General features: G+C 37.1%; 1 protein-coding gene and 1 non-coding gene across 2 annotated transcripts in view; one reads left to right on the top strand and one right to left on the bottom strand.

Annotated features, from left to right (window-relative positions):
• Positions 1–20,665, top strand: part of SLC17A5 (solute carrier family 17 member 5) — a 65,605-nt gene that overhangs the window by 32,740 nt on the left and 12,200 nt on the right. The window contains exons 7-9 of the mRNA XM_036247686.1: positions 4,493–4,651; positions 10,263–10,395; positions 13,544–13,691. Of these exons, the coding sequence (XP_036103579.1) occupies positions 4,493–4,651; positions 10,263–10,395; positions 13,544–13,691 (440 nt within the window). The remainder of the gene's footprint in view (positions 1–4,492; positions 4,652–10,262; positions 10,396–13,543; positions 13,692–20,665) is intronic.
• LOC118622056 lies at positions 15,772–15,875 on the bottom strand. The gene has a single exon (XR_004957894.1). It is a non-coding gene; the product is annotated as a U6 spliceosomal RNA (small nuclear RNA).

Here is a 20,665-nt window from a genome sequence, read left to right as displayed (position 1 = left end):
CTTGAAACATAACTTATAATGTGGAAATACTATAAATTGATCTCACAGTTCTTATTGGGAGAAAAGAAAACTGTTGTTATGTACCCAATTTACAAATGAATACTAAGCTGTAACATGTGCATATCATATTCTTTCCAAACCTCACATAACTACCATTTCTTTTTTATGAAGAGAACATTTAAGATCTACTCTCTTAGCAACTTTCAAGTATACAACACAGTATTATTAACTTTAGTCACCATGTTGTACATTAGGTTCCCAGAATTTATTCATCTTATAACTGGAAATTTGTACCCTTTGACCAACATTTCCCCCACCCCTCAGCCACTGGCAACTACCATTCCACTTTGTTTCTATAAATTCCTTATTTTTTTTAATTCCACATATTATATCATACATTGTTTGTCTTTTTCTGTCTGATTTGTGTCACTTAGCATAATACCCTGAAGGTCCATTCATGCTGCAAATGGCAGGATTTTTTTTGTCTGTGGCTGATTGTCTAAGTCAGTATTCTCCAAGGGCTCCCAAACCTCAGCCAAAAGGAGCTGAAGCTGGTTCACAACACCTTCAGGGTTCACAGCTGGGACCAAGTTCTATATGTCTTTTACCCAATGCACAGGTGTAAAGAATCCTCCCAGGTCCCTTAGCAAATGGTGTTGGGTCCCACAGCTCCCATAAAAGCACCTTTATCTGTGTATGGATGCCAAATGAGTCAAGACATCTTATTCAGCCATCTTGCTGATGTCACTCTCCACTTGTAGCTGGTCTTGGTTGGGTGATTCTCAAAAAAAACATCAGATTATCAAAAATTCAGTTGATATTTATAGGCTGTGAAAATTATGCCAGTATGGCTAAATTTGCTTCATTTTTACAAACAAGATTATGCCTAAATACTAGTGAAACACTACAAAAGCTATTATCAGAGCCATGTGTTCTTCTAAAACTGCATTGTCAAGCCCTGGTCATTGTGGTTCAGTTGGTTGGAGCATCCTCCCAGAGCATCATCCCATACATTGAAAGGTGGCAGGTTCATTGCGGTGCACAACAGATTGATGCTTCTCTCTCTCTCTTCCTTTCTCTAAAAACTAAATAAATAAAATAAAACACCACTGTCAATACTTGCAAGTACATACAGCAGGAATCTTAAAATTATTATATATTTCACACTAAAGTTCATCTTTTCGGGAGGCTGATATATTATTCAGAATATATTTAGTTTCCAGAGGTCAGATACATTTAAACTTGTACCTTTCAACACAGAAGTGTGATTCATTTTCTTTGTGGGTTTCAAAGCCACATAAAAAGATCTGTGTTTCAAATTCCTTTAAACTCCAAAACCTCTAGACTGGTCTTGTACTTCCTCTTGTCTCTGAGCTTTTCAAATAATGGGGGTGGAAGGGAAGGTTGCAGACTTCTTTAATCTCTATAGCAGTGGGTCCCAAATTTTGATACACATTGAAATCCCCTGGGTATCTTTAAAAGAAAAATACTGCCACCTACCTCATACCCACCCCCAACCTGGTTTAATTGGTCTGGGGTATGATCTTGGCCTCAAGGTTTTTTAAGCTCCCCACGTGATTCTAACATACAGCAAGGTTGGGAACCATTGCTTTATAGAATCACCAATGAAGCCTTTTAGAATATACACCTTGGCCCTGCACTCAGAGGTTTTGTTTTTGTTTGGATTCAATAGACCTGGGGTAGAGTACAGCCATCTGTATTTTTTGAATGTCAAAGGTGATACTGAAGCATAGCTGGAATTAACAACCACTGCTGTATAAGAGTAAGTGTTCCCTCTCCTTCTCTTCCCCCATATCTCCTACATTGTTGATATATAGTGGAGAACACAAGAGCATAGCTACCAAGTCAAATAAAAAGTACCTATGCCCTGGCCGGTTTGACTCAGCAGTTAAAACGTCAGCCTGTGGACCAGAGAGTCGCAGGTTTGATTCTGGTCAGGGGCACGTACCTCAGTTGCAGTTTGTCTTTGGCCTGGTCAGGGTCATGCGGGAGGCAGCCTGTTGATGTCTCTCTCTCACATCAATATTTCTCTCTCCCTCCCTCTCTCCATCCCTCCCTCCCTCCCACTCTATCTGAAGATAAATGGAAAAATATCCTCAGGTGAGGATTTAAAAAGAAAAAAAGTACCTAGGAAAAAGATACTTTTTCTGTAAGAAGGTTAATACTGGTTTTTCCTCTTTTTGAAATAAGAGTGAACCCTGGAGGCAGAAACATAGATTGCTCTAGATTTTGATAAAGAAACCACATATAGAAAATGTAATGGATGCCCCAGACCAGTGGTCTCCGGGTTTTCTTTTTTTAAAAATATTGGGGTGTTCCAGGTTTTCTTGATCATGCATCAATAAAACAGTGAGGGGGGTGCCCTGGCCAGTTTGGCTCAGAAGTTAGAACATCAGCCCTCAGACCGAAGAATTTTAGGTTCAGTTCCTGGTCAAGGGCACATACCTGGGTTGCAGGTTCGATCCCCAACAACCAGTTGATGTGTCTCTTTCACATCAATGTTTCTCTCTCTCACTCCTTTCCTTCCTTCCACTCTATTTAAGAATCAATGGAAAAATATCCTCAGGTAAGAATAACAAAAAAATAAATAAAAATAGAACAGTGGGGGGGGCTAACAATTTGCGTATATATATTTTTTCATAGGTTATCTACATATACTACTGTAGTTATGTACACTATAAAAATATAAAAATAGCCTTTTAAGGTGAAAAAATGCAATAAACCTTTTTATCACTTAAAAATTAGTAATAATAATGTTATTTAATGAGAGCAGTGTGTTTGAATATGTTGTATTTGATGAGTCTGCCATTATTTTGCTTGATGAGGCAGTTGACGAACTCATAGGAGGAAGTGTCAGCTCTACTGTTTTCTTATTGTTCCTTGTGCTTACATTATTAGAATTCCTTTCTATTGACTCTTTTATATGTGTGTGTGTGTGTGTGTGTGTGTGTGTGTGTGTGTGTGTATGTGTTTATTGATTTTTTAGAGAGAGAGAGGAAGGGAGAGGGAGATAGAAACATTAACTTGAGAGAGAAATATTGATCAGCTGCCTCCTGCATGCCCCCTACTGGGGATCAGGCTCTCAACATGGGTAGGTACCCTGACCAGGAATTGAACTGGTGACCTCTTGGTACATGGGATGACACTCAGTCCACTGAGCCACACCAGCCAGGCTATTGACTCTTTATAACTATCTTTTTAAGACACTCTTGATTTTGTGAGATTTGTTTTAATTAAAACTTGCCGATAAAATTCATAAATCCACTTTAAAAGGCAGGTATAAACCATAATATGCTATAATGCACAGAGGGCAAACAAACAAGTTAGGACACGGTTAACCCCTTTGAACTGGGGAAATCACACGGTATATGATTGTCTGTGTCAATCAATTTTAACCAAGAGCTACAAGGCAAATAAAAACTTTATTTGTTTGTGTGTTTGTTTGTTTGTTTGTTTTAGGAATTGCAAATCTTGAAGACACAGATTTGAATAGAAACCCTACTGTGTTCCAAGAAAGATAAAAGGGATAGAATATAAGGATAGAAATAGAGGGGCTCCCGAAGGGTTATGCAAGTTGCTTTGAAAGAGCTGTGATTGATGCTGGCAAGCAGACTTACACTGTACTATACATGATTAATTGCTTATATCTATTGCTAGGTGGAAATTTTATATTTTAAAAGAGAGTTTAGTGATGCAGAGTCATTTCCAGGAGCTGTATCAGGATGTAGTGTATTAACTACAGGAGGGAGTATATTAATTCAGCTTGCTGGAGGCTTCCCCTCTCCATTTTAGATTGCTCTCCTGACAATATCAACTCATTTTGCTGTTATTCTTTTACACCTGACATACTTCAGGGCCAAGCTACTCATCAAATATTAATAGTTTAATTTCCTTTTTTAGAGTAAAAGTGAGTATAGATAAAAGTTCTAATATGTCTCTCCACACCCTGGTGGATCATCTTGCATTCTTACATATCCCTGGGGTACTTATACCCTACTTTAAAGACTGTTATTCCAGATAGCTCCATTAAAAAAAACCCTCCTGTTGCACAGTTCTTATAAATCATTGTAATTTAATAATAAAGACTGTATAATGAAATACAAATTCTAATAGGGCTTGCAGTCTCTTTCATTTGCCCTTCCTTATGCCAACCTCTGAATGTGATTATGAAACTGTTCTCTAATTTACAGATGGAGAAATTAATATTGCAGGTGACTTCTACCATTCAAAAGAAGTGTTTGAGGTTAACATTATCACTCTAATTACATTTCTTCAAATCTGAAAATGGACTTTTTATTACTATTTAATAATTTAAAAGAGTTGGTTTAAAAAATTGGAATTTACTAATCAAGGCTGATAATGTGTTCTAGATGGAATTATAGCTGATAAGGTACAGATCCAAACATGGCAAAACATAACTGTAGCTTATCCTAAATGTGCCTGTTTTTTTTGTTTTGGTTTGTTTTTTCAGCTTTCTTCACAGAAATCAGTGCCGTGGATACCCATCCTAAAATCCCTGCCACTTTGGGCTATTGTTGTTGCACACTTTTCTTATAACTGGATTTTTTATACTTTGCTGACATTATTGCCTACTTATATGAAAGAGATCCTAAGGTTCAATGTTCAAGAGGTAAGAAAATATAATCATATACTTCTTATACAGAGTATAGATTTTAAACTACACACAGAATTTGTTTTTAGCCATATGAAATTCAGTTATTTTGTATCTTCCATTTTACTCTACTATACTAAACTTCAGAGACTTATCTTTTGGCTTCACAGTTGTTCTTTCTTTTCTCAGTGTGTGTAAACTCTTAATTCGGGATATCTTTTGGCTGGGACTCCTTTAACCATAAAGTCCTCCTAGTAACATGCCAGGATATCTGATGACAACTTCAAGTGGCACCAGTATTCACTTCTCTGAGGGATGGTGTGGGACTGCTGGCAGCTGAGGAGGAGTTGGGAGGTGCAAGGTTCTTGTGCAGAGACCACTCTGCAGCATCGTTTAGGCACCGGAAGGGCTATCGTTGTAAAGCTGTATACGAAGGACCTTCCTGAAACTGCCAGTTCCTTTGAACTCATCAACTGAGGTAGTTCCTATTATCTCTATGTACACTGATGGATTTTGTCTTTAAAGAGATTGAGGAAACTGGCCAGTGAGGCTCAGTGGATTAAGTGTCGTCCCATGGACTGAGAGGTCCTGGTTCAATTCCCAACCTGGGCACATGCCCAGGTTGCGGGCTTGATCCCCAGTAAGGGCCGTGCGGGAGGCAGCCGATCAGGGTTTCTCTCTCACATCGATGTTTCAGTCTCTCTCCAAAAAAATCAATAAAAATATATTTTTTTAAAGTATAAAGAAAATTATGTTGTTATAAAAAAATAAAGAGATTGAGGAAAAGCCTAAAGAGAAAAGAGGCACAGTTTGTAAGGAAAATTGACAGTATTTTTGCTTTCAAATTGAAGGATAGATCAAAGACCTAAATGAAAGAGTTAAAATGATATAACTCCTAGAAAATATACATCCCTGTGACCTTGAACTAGGCAAGTTTCTTACATATAACACCAAAAGCACAAGTAACTGAAGTGAAAAATAGGTGAGTTGTACTTCATCAAAATTAAATTTTTTTTTTTTAATCCTCACCAAGGACATTTTTCCATTTTTGTTCAGATAGAGTGGGAGGGAGAGAGAGGAAGAGAGAGAGAGAGAGAAACATTGACATGAAATGGACACATCGAGTGGTTGCCTCCTACACAACCCCAACCGGCGCCCATGACAAACTGCAACTGAGGTACGTGCCCTTAGCGGGAACCGAACCTGGGTCTCTCTGGACCATGGGCCGACGCTCTAACCGCTGAGCCAAACCAGCCAGGGCAAAATTAAAAACTTTTGTGCATCATAAAGGACACTGTCAAGAATGAAAACCCACTGAATGGGAGACAATGTTTGCAAAACATATATCTGATAAGGGTCTAGTACCCACAATATATAAAGAACTCTTAAAACTCAATAATAAACAGACAACCCCACTTTTAAATGAGCAAAGGATTTGACTAGACATTTCTCCAAAGAGGCACAAATAGCCAATAAGCCCATGTAAACATGCCCAACACCATTAGTCATTAGGGAAATGTAAATGAAAATCATAACCATATACCACTTCACACCTATTAGAATTTTAAAAAGAAAAGAACAAGTGTTGTTGAGGAAGTAGAGGAAATGAAACCCTCATACATTACTGGTGGGAATGTAAAACAATGTCGCCGCTGTGGAAAAGAGTTTGTTGATTCCTCAAAAAAAAGTTAAACACAAAGTTATCATATGACTTAGCAATTCCATTCCTAGATCTATCCCAAGAGAATTGAAAACATATGTCCACACAAATACATGTACACAAATGTTTATAAGAGCATTACTCAAAAAGTGGAAACAACCTAAAAAAAAAGATGGTATATTCATAAAATGGAATAACACTCAGCCACAAAGTAAAAGATAGCCCTTGTTGGGGTCCAGGGCAGGCCACCCCAAGATATTCCACAATGGCATATTGATTATTTTAAACTAAAATCACTTGAGAAGCAGCAGGAGTGAAAGAAACTCTCTAACTTTCCTGCTCATCTACATTTAGAAAGAAACAATAAAATTCTCATCACCTTGTTTTCCATTGGACCCTGCAGACAGAGATTCTGGGAGGCTGACAAGGTAAGAAAAAGTTTACCTGTTTGCCATCTCATTGTCACCTTTCCCAAGGATCTCTTAGCTGCCATAGTCCCAGAAAAAGGCAGTTTTTCCCAGTGGTAAGGTTTCCTGACTGGCTCACCCAAACTGTCGGGGAAAGGGGAGAATTCTCCACCTTTTATGCTTCTTTAGTTCTTATGGCTGGACTAGTAATAAATCATAACATTAACACAAGACTAGATTAACAAGAGAAAAACCAGTTTAGTACATACACATGGGGAATCACCATATGAGGCTCAGATCATAAAATGAGACTCAAAGAACTGATAGAACCAGGAACCTTTTTGTATTTTTTAGACAAAGAAACAATAAATTTATGAGAAATGGACAGGAGAAAGGAAGTGCTCATTAGTAAGAAATCTTAGCAAGGCTTGGTCTTAGGTAGTAAATTGGTAAAGACTTTACAGGGTTTGTTTTTACAGGCTTATAAAACTTTTTATTTTAATCTTAATCGTTGAGAGTATTACAGATGTCCCCGTCTCCCCTTATACAGGCTTTTAAACTCTGGATTTTTTAACCCTTGTGATAAGGTTGTTTCTCAGGAGCAAAGAAAGCACCTATCACATGGAGATTTATTTCCTGCTTTTAGGGAGACAGAGGAGTCAAAGAGCTCCTTCCATTCCTGCTGCTTCTCAAGTGATTTTAGTTCAAAATAATCAATATACTATTGTGGGATTACTTGGGGTGGCCTGCCCTGGGCCCTGACACCCTAGGAGTGAAGAAGAAGCCTGGATGGTGACTGTAAAGGTAGCAAGACTGACTGGGAAACTTGACTACATGGACGTAACCAGCTTTAAACATTGTTAAAGTGTACCTTCAGCACCTGTCTTGCAAAGCATACCAAAAATATTGGCCTTGTGGACCAGACCTTGAACTTCACCCAGGCAGCTGAGCTATGAAGAACTCCTCTGCCTACTTTTGAAAAGCAAGATCAGTTATACCAAAATATATTCACAAGTGGCACTGACAGAAGTTAAACAGAAACAAGGCTTTGGCAGTAGCATGGGATGGATTTGTTGTGAGCAACCTTGATTATCTGTTAGAACCTGACTAATCTACTACAGTGATGAATTGCATGCAAATCTCAAGATTATTCCACTGATGTTTCCATTTGATATTTTCCTGGGAGAACTATGAAAAGAATGAAATATCAATAGCTGACCAGTAATTACTGTTGTGCACTTAATTGCCTTTATCTATTTTTTATGGATTTTTTAAAGTTCTATAATGAAAGACTTTAAAACAAAAATCTTTTATCTTGTATTTTTATATAAACAAAAGGCATTTTCTTTCTGAATCAATATTAAAAGAAATGTGAATAGAGTTTGACAATAATTCTCTACTTATATAGAAGACTTTTTTATTATTGAAGTAAGATTGATGAATAACATTATATAAGTTTCAGGTATACAACATTATAATCTGATATCTGTACACACTATCGCATGTTCAACACCAAAAGTCTAGTTTTCATCCATCATCATATATTTGACCCCATGGAAGCCTCTTTCTAACATGGATTTTTTTCTTAAAAATCAATATATTACATTCATGAAATGGCCTTTGCTTAGTATAAAGATTGCTTTGAGAAGCTTTGCATTTAAAATTACAGTCTCTCATTAATTAAAATTTTTAAAGCTCTTGATCTTTTGTTATAAGCTTGCTTTTTTTTTTTTCCTTTATTGATTTTCAAGAGAGAGGAAGGGAGAGGGAGAGCGAGATAAAAACATCCATGAGAGAGAACATAGATTGGCCGCCTTCCGCATGCCCCCCACTGGGGATCGGGCCCATAACCTGGGCATGTGCCCTGACTGGTATTCAAACCGGCGACTTCCTGGTGCATGGGTCGATGCTTAACCACTGAGCCACACCGGCTTGGCTAAGCTTGCTTTTTTATGTAAGTTTCATTTCATTAATTATCCTCACTTTTCTTTTTTCCTACTTTTTTCCAATTTCGGCATCCCTATTTCTTACAATTCAGTGAGAGTTGCGGGACTATCTATTATCCTATTTTAGATATTAATATTTTGAGATCAATTTTTTAAATAAATGAATACAAGGAATCGTATCCTTGCACAGAAAGCTTAATAACTATAGAGATGCCCATGGAATGAATAAATGTTGAAGATTTTTGTAGTTTTAGGAAAAATTTAGTAACTCTGATGAACTATCAGCCTTATTCCACCAAGGAACAAGAACAAGGTCCAAATATTCACTTCTCTATTTGCTACAGTGTATTCATGTGTCGGATTCTGCCACAAGTAATGATAGATGTCATCCCACTATGCAAAAATCTAAATGGAATAAAATGTAAAGAGGAAATTACACAGCATAATACCAGAAAGAAAGAAAAATTTTCAATTACAGAAGACCTGGAAGCATACAACATCTGAATACAGAAAACCACAAACTATACTGAAAGAAATAAAATATTATCCTAAGCACACTTAAATTTAAAATATTAAATTTTTCTGGTCTGCACCATGAGTAATGCTTAAATGGAATTATTACAAGATTTAAATATCACTGATAAAATATCTTTCTGCCTTTGTGATAAAAACACACTTGTTTTTATCAGAATTAGTCTTTGCACCCCAGGTTTGTGCTGAGGAAAAATGAATAGCAGAAAAAATTTTCTTCTTTTCTGAGTGTGTGTTACTTATTTTACAGAATTTGTAAAATTTCCTAAAAAGCTTTCCCACACAGAAAATAACACATTTCCATGATGAATTCTGTTTCATATCTCCTGGTGTTTTCATTTTGTTTAGGTGGTAACTTAAAGGAAGAGATAGAGTGTCTCTCAGTCGCAGCCTTTGTCCTCTGCTCAAAGCATGTGCTAGTGCACCAGTCTCCTGATCTAGATGGTGCTCACTTAAGAATAATTCATTAAGATATACATTTGATTTATGTGTTTTCTGTATCTGTTTTATTTTATAATCAAAATATTTTAAAAATAAATAAGTGAAAATTGAAGACAGAAACTGTTTGGTGGGGAAAATCCACAGGCTAATAGGAAGACTTGTCTCTCGCTGAAGCTATAGCCCAAGTCCCAAAATAACATTCAAGATTGCCTTGAGCAGATTGGACTATGGGACTGCACTGAACTGAATTCTAAAATCCTTCTACAAACCAAACTTATTTACTATAACTATATAAAAATTAATAGTTTTTTTGCCCTGGACGGTTTGGCTCAGCGGTTAGAGCGTCGGCCTGTGGTCCTGAGAGACCCGGGTTCGGTCCCCGCTGGGGGCACATACCTCGGTTGCAGTTTGTCCCCGGCCCTGCATCGATGTTTCTCTCTCTCTCTCTCTCTGTTCCTCTCTCTCCCTCCCACTCTACCTGAACAAAAAATGGAAAAATGTCCTCGGGTGAGGATAAAAAAAAAAAAAAAATCAATAGTTTTTTGGTATGATTTCCTTTGTTTCTGAGTGGTAGATATGAGTGTGTATGCATTTTGGTTCTTCCTCCCACCATAATTAATCCTGTATCTTTCTATTCCTCCCAGAATGGGATTTTATCTGCAGTGCCTTATTTTGGCTGTTGGTTATGTATGATCATGTCTGGTCAAGCTGCTGACCATTTAAGAGCAAAATGGAATTTTTCAACTATATGTGTTCGCAGAGTTTTTAGCCTTATAGGTAAGTGAAGTGAATTGGGTTTTGTTTTGGCTCACAATTATTTACTGTGTTTACAGTGTAAGGCAAAGTACACACAATAATATTAGTCATTGATTTTGTTCACATATTAAAACAGTATATTTTAATGCATGTAGTACATTTGTTTACAGAATTATCCCAAATAGGATCATTTGGGATAATTCTGTAAACAACTCTGGGCATGTACCACTGAAAGTTGATGTACTGTTCCACTACTTACTTCAACTCTCAAGAAATTATTCCACATTTTCAAGTGAAACAAATCCCTTTAGATTAAAAAAAATAATAAGAGGCCTATCTCTTTTTTGGCTTTCTGTGGACCTGCTCTGTTCAGTACGGTAGCCACCAGCCAGATGTCGCTATTTAAATTTAATTGCAATTTAAAACTAAGTTTCTCAGTTGCAGTTGCAGTATATACAAATACCACAATTTTTTTGTTGTTGTTACAGATGTTTCTCCATTTTCCCCCATTGACACTCTTCTCTGCATCCCTCACCGCCCCATCCCCAACTTTGCTGTCTATGTCCATTGGTTATGTGTACATGCATATAAGTTCTGTGGTTTATCTCTCCACCCCACCCCCCACCTCCTCTTCTGGGGATTGTCTATACCCTACTTCCACGTCTCTGGGACTACCCTGTTCTTCACACTGTTATGTTCATTATATTCCACAAATAAGTGAGATCATATAATATTTGTCTTCCTCTGCTGGGCTTGTTACGCTTAGGATAATACTTTCCAGGTCCCTCCATGTCATCTCAAAGGATAAGAGATTTTTCTTTCTTACAGCTGCATAATACTCCATTGTGTATATGTACCACTGCTTTTTTATCCATTTGTTTGCTGATGGACACTTGGGCTGTTTCCAGATCTTAGATATTGTAAATAGTGCTATGAACATGGGGGTACACTATTCTTTCTGATTGGTGTTTCAGGCTTCTTAGGGTATATTCCTAGAAGTGGGATCACTGGGTCAAATGGCAATTCAATTTTTAATTTTTTGAGGTAACACCATATTGTTTTCCATAGTGGCTGCACCAGTCTGCATTCCCACCAGCAGTGTACTAGAATCCCCTTTTCTCCACACCCCCGCCAACACTTGTTGTTTGATGATTTGTTGATGGCGGCCATTCTGACAGGTGTGAGGTGATACCTCATTGTTGTTTTAATTTGCATCTCTCTGATGATTAGTGATGTTGAGCATTTCTTCATATGTCTCTTGGCCATTTGTATGTCCTGTTTGAAGAGGTATCTATTCAGCTCCTCTGCCCATTTTTTAATTGGGTTCTTTTTGTTGAGTTGTATTAGCACTCTATATATTTTGGAAATTAACCCCTTATCTGATGTATCATTGGCAATTATGCTCTCCCATACAGTGGGTTGCCTTTCCATTTTGATGGTTGTTTCTTTTGATGTGCAGAAGCTTTTTAGTTGGATATAGTCCCATGTGTTCATTTTTTCCTTTGTTTCTGTTGCCTTAGGTGATGTATCAGTGAAAATTCTGCTGTGTATGATGTCTGAAATTTTGTTGCCTACATTTTCTTTCTTTTCTTTTTTTTATCCTCACCCAAGGACATTTTTCCATTTTTGTTCAACTAGAGTGGGAGGGAGAGAGAGAGAGAGAGAAACATCGATGTGAAAGGGACACATCGAGTGGCTGCCACCCGCACGACCCAACCAGGGCCGGGGACAAACTGCAACCAAGGTACACGCCCTTAGCAGGAACCGAACCCGGGTCTTTCTGGACTGCAGGCTGATGCTCTAACCGCTGAGCAAAACAGGCCAGGGCTGTTGCCTACATTTTCTTCTAGGATTTTTATGGATTCACGAGTCACATTTAAGTCTTATCCATTTTGAGTTTATTTTTGTATATAGTGTAAGTTGATGGTCTAGTTTCATTTTTTTGCATGTAGCTGTCCAATTTTCCCAGCACCATTTATTAAAGAGGCTGTCTTTACTCCACTGTATGCTCTTGCCACCTTTGTTGAATAGTAATTGAGCATAATGTTTTAGGTCAATTTTCTGGGTTCTCTGTTCTATTCCATTGATCTATGTGCCTGTTCTTGTGCCAGTACCAGGCTGTTTTGATTACAGTAGCTTTGTAGTATAACCTGATATCCAGTATTGTGATCCTGCCTACTTTGTCCTTCTTTTTCAAGATTGCTGTGGCTATTCAGGGTCTTTTTTGGTTCCACATGAACTTTTGAAGTATTTGTTCTAGTTCGGTGAAATATGTCATTGGTATTTTGACGGGGATTGCATTGCATCTGTAGATTGTTTTAGGTAGTATGGACATTTTAATGATGTTAATTCTTCCAATCCATGAACAAGGTATGTGCTTCCACTTTTTTATATCTTCCTCTATTTCTTTTTTCAATGTCCCGTAGTTTTCTGCAAATAGGTCCGTCACTTCTTTGGTTAAGTTTATTCCTAGGTATCTTAATTTTTTTGCTGCAATGGTAAATGGGATTTTTTCTTTTAGTTTCTTTTTCTGTGAATTCATCATTGGTGTATAAGAATGCCGTCGATTTCTTGACGTTAATTTTGCAAATACAACAATTCTATCCTCACAGAGAGTTATAGGATTGTACTGCTGCAGACAGAAAAAATGACAGCCCACTCATTTAAGTCCCTTCCTATGTTACATGTGTTCTATGCCTAACTGCCTATAAGAGACTATGCATATTGTTTTCTATTGTTAAAACCAAGATGGAGTGTTTTTCTAACTTTATCCAACAGAGCTTACTATAATTTAGTTTATTTTCTTTGAATTTTAAATCACACTCTGTATCAACTATTTGCCTCTCTCTGGAACCATATTTTTCAAGCATTCTCTTCCTGCTCTTTTCTCTAACATTGTAGAACTTAAGCTGAGTCTTGGTCTCATATAGATTTAGGGGCATTGCATAATGAGATTTTCCTTGTACTTTTATATTAGTTGCATTATGCTTATATGTTTTCCGCAAGTTTTTTCATGAAACTAGATAATTTAAATTTAGTATTCTAGGCAGTATAATATTTGTACAGTAGGTGGCAGTAATATCAAATCTCAGATTTATGCTGTATTAAGGTAGAGCAAGCAAATATTAATGCTGGGGCTTCTTTTCTTTTTATAACCTTTTAACTTCAGGAATGATTGGGCCTGCAGTATTCCTGGTAGCTGCTGGGTTTATAGGTTGTGATTATTCTCTGGCTGTGGCATTCCTAACCATATCAACAACACTGGGAGGCTTTTGCTCTTCTGGATTTAGCATCAACCACCTGGATATTGCTCCTTCGTGAGTACTAATATAAATATTGGCTGTGATTGTGATTAACTTTAAATTATTTTTTAATTGTGATAAAATATACATAATATTTACTATATTTTTAGTGCACAGTTCTGTGTCATTAAGTGCATTAACATTGTTGGGCAACCATCACCACAAATTTATTTCCAGAACTTTTTCATCTTCCCAGACTGAAACTCCCTACCCATTAAACACAAACTTCCCATTTCCCCTCTCCCACAGTCCCTGGCAACTACCATTCCACTTTCTGTCTTTCTATGAATGACTCCTCTAGGAATGACTTCAAATTCTTTTTTTTGTTTTTTTTTTAATCCTCACCCGAGGACATTTTTCCATTTTTTGTTCAGATAGAGTAGGGGGGGTGGAGAGAGACAGAGAGAGAAACATCGACATGAAAGGAACACATCGATCGAGTGGCTGCCACCCGCACGACCAACCAGGGCCGGGGACAAACTGCAACCGAGGTACGTGCCCTTAGCGGGAACTGAACCCAAGTCTCTCTGGACCACAGACCGACACTAACCGCTGAGCCAAACCGGCCAGGGCTGTTTTTAAATTTCTAAAAAAAAATTAAAAATTAAAATAAATCTAAATTTCTAACTATCATCACCTCTGTACACAGTGTTTCCATAAAAACATTACCTAAAATACATTATAACTCCAGCTGATTATACTGAGAAAGTATGATAAGTGCTGCCTTACCCTTAACAGTGGGGAACCAAGGAAAGAAAACCTGTAACAGTTACGCATTGGAACAAGAAACCATTTGAAACCAAAGGTAGCCTAAGCAAAAGCTCCAGGACTGTAAGCTCCAAGAGTGAAGGGGCTAAGTCTGTCTTACCGCAGTAGCACCAGCACCTGGCCCTGTGCTGGGCCATGGTCAGTGCTCAGTCAATTGCATGAATAGAAGAATGAAAATAGACTTTCATATTCAGTACCATGTTGAAATTCTTCCTGAAAAACTATTTGTGTATTGATCTTACTACATTTTTCTTTACAGCTTTCTTTACTATTCATATAGAGTAAAATCAATTTTTATATACTCTGTTAAATTTAAATACAGAAATCTCAGCCTACATGCAAAATCCTCCACATTATAACTTCAACCAATCTTTATAATTTTATTCCTCCCTCCCTCACCTTGTCTTCTAGGGATTCTTTGCCCTGGCTAAACTAAGCTACTCGTTATTTTCTAAAAATATCCCCAACACACATGCACGCCACACTTGCCTACCTTTGGCCTTTTGCTCATGGTAGTCTGTATACCTGGAATGTCCATACTCGACTAGGATTTGTCTCACATCTCATCATTATTAAATTTAGATAATGTATCTTTGCCCAGAATAACTAGCCTGTGACCTCCTCAGGAAATTACATTCAAGGACTCTAGTGATGTTAATTTTGATAACCTAGTCGAGGTGTTGTCAACTTTCTCTAATAACTAGTTACTTTTCTTCTCTTCAACTAAAAATGCATCTCTGGAGAGACATTTTGAGATTATACAAACATCCTGCTCCCCATCAAACTCCCCTCACCTCCACAACCTTAGATTTAGTGTCTATTGATGATCCATGCCAAACCTGATTTTACTACGATGGTTTCAAAATGAAAATATGTCAGCCCTATCCTCCACATGTATCAGTTGGCATTCCGTTGTAAGGAAGATCTCCCCTTCTCCTCCATTTATCTATCTATCATTGGAGTGGACTTAGAGATTCCTAATTTATTTAATGAGTTACACTCCCTTATTTTTCTTATTTATTTTCATGCTTACATTATCTGAGTTTTGGCCAATGGAAGTGCTTTTAGCTGACTCCTGTGATTTGTTTTCATGCCCCATCTTTTTTTATATATTGAGTGCTTTCTTATTGATGGAACAACCAGATCTTTTGGATTCATTTTGTACTTTCTCTGCTTTGGAATCAGCTCTTTCTCCAAGGAGCCCTGGCTCCCTTTAGTGAGGAATGGTATTTAGAAATCAAGACCCTAGCAGAAATGATATGCTTTCATTACTAAGTGTATTGCCTCTCCTAAGAAAAATCTCTTTTCTTTTTCTTTTTCTTTTTTTTAAAATATGGAATGCTTCACAGATTGTGTAATCCTTGAACAGGGGCCGTGCTAATCTTCTCTGTATTATTCCAATTTTAGTATATGTGCTGCCAAAGCAAGCACAAGAAAATCCTAATTACTACTTAGAAATCACATAAAGCATTGACAGTTGTCAAAGATTTATTTACAAAGAGAAACAGAAGTCTGCACTTTTATTAAATTGTTTCTTTTACATCTTTTATTTGCTGAGTCACCTAGTAGGCTTTGTTTTAAACCTTTTTCACTTTCTCCTTTTTTTTTTTTATCCTCACCAGAGGACATTTTTCTATTTTTGTTCAGGTAGAGTGGGAGGGATGGAGGGAGGGGGAGAGAGAGAGAGAGAGAAACATTGATGTGAAAGGGACACATCGAATAGCTGCCTCCCAAACAACCCCAACCAGCAACCAGGGCCAGGGACAAATCATAACCGAGGTACGTATCCTTGACCAGAATCGAAGCGGGAACTCACTGGTCCATGGGCTGACGCTCTAACTGCTGAGCCAAACCACCCAGTGCTTTTTTCACTTTCTTATCTTTGAGATTTTAAAACATGATCCTACAGCCCTTTAGAGAGTTATATTTATCAGTGTAGACTTGTAAATCTTTTTTTTTTTTTTTTGTATATGCCCCTAGCGGAAACCGAACCCGGGACTCTCTGGTCTGCAGGCAGACGCTCCAACCACTGAGCCAAACTGGCCAGGGCTATAAATCTTTTTATAGTGAATTGTAGTGACACCTTTCTCCACAAAATTAGCAAAAGAGGACAACTTAAAATATATATAACCTTTGCCCTGGCCAGTTTTGTTCAGTGGTTAGAGCATCGGGAGGACCAATGAGTCTCGGGTTTGATTACGGTCAAGGGCATGTACCTCGGTTGCGGTTGGTCCTGGCCCTGGTCAGGGTCATGCAGGAGTCAACCCAGTCGATGTTTCTCTCTCTCTCCCTCTCTCCCACTCTATCTGAAGATAAACAGAAAAATATCCTCAGGTGAGGATAATATTGATTTTTTAAAAATCAATATTACCTTTAATGTTATTATTTCCTAATTCTAGTAAATGAAATGTGAAACTTGTTTAGCTATCTCTTCATTTCTTTAACCGTAACTTTTAATTAGAGAAATAGATAGGTTAAATAACTGAGTTTATATATCAGCTATATGTATATGTATTTAAATAACTGCCCTGGCCGGTTTGGTTCAGCGGTTAGAGTGTCGGCCTGCGGTCCTGAGAGACCCGGGTTCGGTTCCCGCTAAGGGCGCGTACCTCGGTTGCAGTTTGTCCCCGGCCCTGGTCGGTTGTGTGGGTGGCAGCCACTCGATGTGTTTCTTTCACGTCGATGTTTCTCTCCCTCTCTCTCTGTTCCTCTCTCTCCCTCCCACTCTACCTGAACAAAAAAAATAAATAAAAATAAAATTAAAAAATAAATAAATAAATAACTACAAAAAGTAACTGCATAATAGTGAATTCTACAGGATACTATGTAAGTTTCTATTAAGAATAAAATTGAGATTTAAATAGAAAATGTGATATTTGCTAAGATTAGGAATAGAAAGGAAATAATACATCTAAATGAGATTTTACTCATTAAGATATTTAGTCCTCTCAACTTTTTTTTAAAATTTTTTTTTCTTTATTGATTTGAGAGAGAGAGGAAGTGAGAGGGAGAAAGAGATAGAAACATTGATGAGAGAGAACATCGACTGGTTGCCTCCTGCACATTCCCCACTGGGGATCAGGCCAACAACCTGGCCATGTGTCCTGACTGGGAATCAAACCGGTAACCTCTTGATGCATGGGTCAACACTCAGCCACTGAGCCACACCAGCCGAACAGTCCTCTCAACTCTTTTATACCCATATCAAAGCAATTTCAATAGACATATTTTAATGTTCAGCCATATTCTGTAGATATGTTACGTATTCACTTTTCACATATCTGTTTACTTTCACATAATTTTTTCATGGACTTAATTATATTAATAATAATACATGACTGCATATTAGTTTATCTCAATAATTTATACCTTTGATAATCTAATCATGAACCTAGGATGGAAGGACCCTCCCAAGATTCAGAATTCCAGTGAAAGTAAAAATGCTTAAGTCTAGAGAGCTTATTCTTTTGTGTGGTTATGAATGTGGTAGTTGCTCATTTGATAGTGGTAACTACTTGTCTTAAACAGTAATATTTTTATATAAACTGACTACAAAATAGCCACCCTTTTCTATGATTGAATTTGGATTTATGTTGTCAGAATTTGTTTTTCATACTCATAATAAAATCTCACTTGTGAATAAAGTACTTTTTTAAGTTGAGCATCTGAGAAAGAAAAGCTAAAATTAAGGTTATTGTTGCATACATTACTGCATTAGGGTAAAAAAAAAACACATTAGTTACACTATTTGCAGTGTTTAAATTTTGAATTTCAAACTTACCTTTGTACAGTTTTATATGATTTTTATTTTTAAGTTAGAAGTTTACATTGATCTGGTTAAATATAAAACATTTTGTCTTTTTAATATAAATGTAGTGGCTGAATTAAATTTTTAAATGTATAAGGATCTGATCATCAGAATAATAATATTACACTGTATGTGGGAAGTCCATCATGATCAAAAAACTCTTTGAAGATATGTCTTATCCAGTCTAGCAACGTAATCATTTTTTCACATCCCAAGATTGATCACGCATGAAAGTTTTATTTTATAGTTCCTATCACATAGAGCATGCTCAGTAAATATTTGTTGGATGAATGATTCTCTGGTTTTAATCACAGGACTAAATGTCTAATGTTGGAATACACCAGAGACTTTTGTCAAAAGAAAAAAAATTAAATAGAGGGAAGAATTTTGTAAACCTTACAAGCTAGTAAATGTTTATTTAGTATACATATTGGAGAGTTAAGAACTAAAATAGTTCAACATAATGATGAAAGAAAAGAATATTTGAAAAACAAATTAATTTCAAAAAACTTTTATAAGTTTAGTGGTAATTTGAAAGATCTGATACAAACATAACTGAAATAATAAAGAACCCCTTGAAGTTGAAGGAATAAAGGCATAGAAGCCATTTCTGTAGAAGAGAGGATAGGAAGAAGCTGACTTGACTAAACAAGTTGCTGCACAGTGACTTGAGGTATGTATTTGAGATTTACAAATTAGAACCTTAGCCTGATTACCCCAAAAAAGGATTCAAGGAAATAGCAAATAATGCAAGGACTGAAATATATTTATGTATGCCACTGACTAAAAAGGAACCTAGAAATTATTTCTCTTGAAATAAGTTAAACAGATGACATTGTTCAATTATGTGGTTTATAGAATTATATGAAGTTAAAACTAGGAAAGATTTAGGGTAGTCTTGTCTCTTACTACTCAAAGTATGGTCCATGGACCAGAGGCATCAGCCTTACATGGGAGCCCATGAGAAATGCAGAATCTCAGGCGCCACCCCAGACTGTCTGAACTAAAATCTGAATTTTGAGATCCTCAGGTGATTCGCATGCACATTCAAGTGTAAGGCCCTGGTCTAGTCCAGGCCTCTCACTCATACAACAAACATTTATTGTTTATGACATTGTAGAGTACCTACTATACATTTAGCACTTTATATGACTCTACAAAAGATAAAACCTAGCTCCTCCTTGCAAGGTTTTATTTTGCATAAAGAGAGATTAGTTTAGTTGAGGAAAGAAACAACAAAAACAAGCAATTGTAATATATTATAATTAATTCTTGGATGAGTACTTATCAAATGCCTGCCAGGTGCCAGCCATAAAAGACACAGTCCTGGCCTGTGGAGCTTTGAGTCTAGAGTGATAGACATGAAAGAAGTACACAAATAAAAACCAACTTTTATGGGGGAGAGTAAGAGAATATAATAGTGGGATATAATATAATTCAGGGAATAAAGGACAGTCTCTGAGGAAGTGATCTTTAAGCTAAAGCCTAAAGAATAAATAAGAAGTTAGCCAAGTAAAAAGGGAGTGGTATTTTCTGACAAGAATTTACACAAGAGGAAAAAGAAATTGTGCATATCTTAGCTTGGTTGAACTGCCATTACAGAATACCACAGAATAGGTGGCCTGAGCAACAGCAATGTATTTTCTCACAGTTCTAGAGGCTAGAAGTCCAAGATTAAGGTGCCAGCAGGGTTGGTTTCTGGTGAGAGCTCTCTACCTGGTTTTCAGAGGTCTGCCTTATTGCTTTGTGCTCATATGGCCTTTCCTAGGTGTGTGCATGTATGCATGTGTTCAAAGAGAGACTCTGGTGTCTCTTACTCTTCTTATAAGGGCACCAGCTGTGCTGGATTAGGTCCCCTATCCTTATGACCTCATTTAACCTTTATCACCTCCTAAAGACCCTATGAAACAAACATCCAGTCCATAACAGTATACTTAGTTAAGAGATGGCTGTTTGTGGCTGAGATACAGAGAAGAAAGCCAGTGGGAGTAAGCAGGAACCTAAAGTGAGCATTTTATATTGTGTCCAGAGCAAGTAGGAAATAACATTTCCTGTATTTTAAGACCACTCTTGTGTAGACAAGAGTACAAGCAGAAGAAACCAATTAGGAAGCTATTGCAATAACCCAGGTAAGAGGTGATGGGGTATAATAGGAAATATAAAGATATAGATATGTTGTAAATACAATAGCTGGAACTTGACATTTATTAGACCTGAAAAGTGAGAAAGATATCAAGGATGATAATATCCAGATGTTTTACATGGGCAACTGAGGTAGATAGATGTGCCACTTACTGAAGTAGGATACCTGAAGGAGGAAGCATCTTGGGAGAGAAGATGAAAAGATTAAACATGTTAAATTTTATATATTTGTGAAAACATCTAGAAAATAGTAGTTGTACTATGGAACTCA

The sequence above is a fragment of the Molossus molossus genome, unplaced genomic scaffold (genome assembly GCF_014108415.1).
Source record: "Molossus molossus isolate mMolMol1 unplaced genomic scaffold, mMolMol1.p scaffold_m16_p_8, whole genome shotgun sequence".
Taxonomy (NCBI): Eukaryota; Metazoa; Chordata; class Mammalia; order Chiroptera; family Molossidae; genus Molossus; species Molossus molossus.
This window is presented reverse-complemented; position numbering and strand designations above follow the sequence as displayed.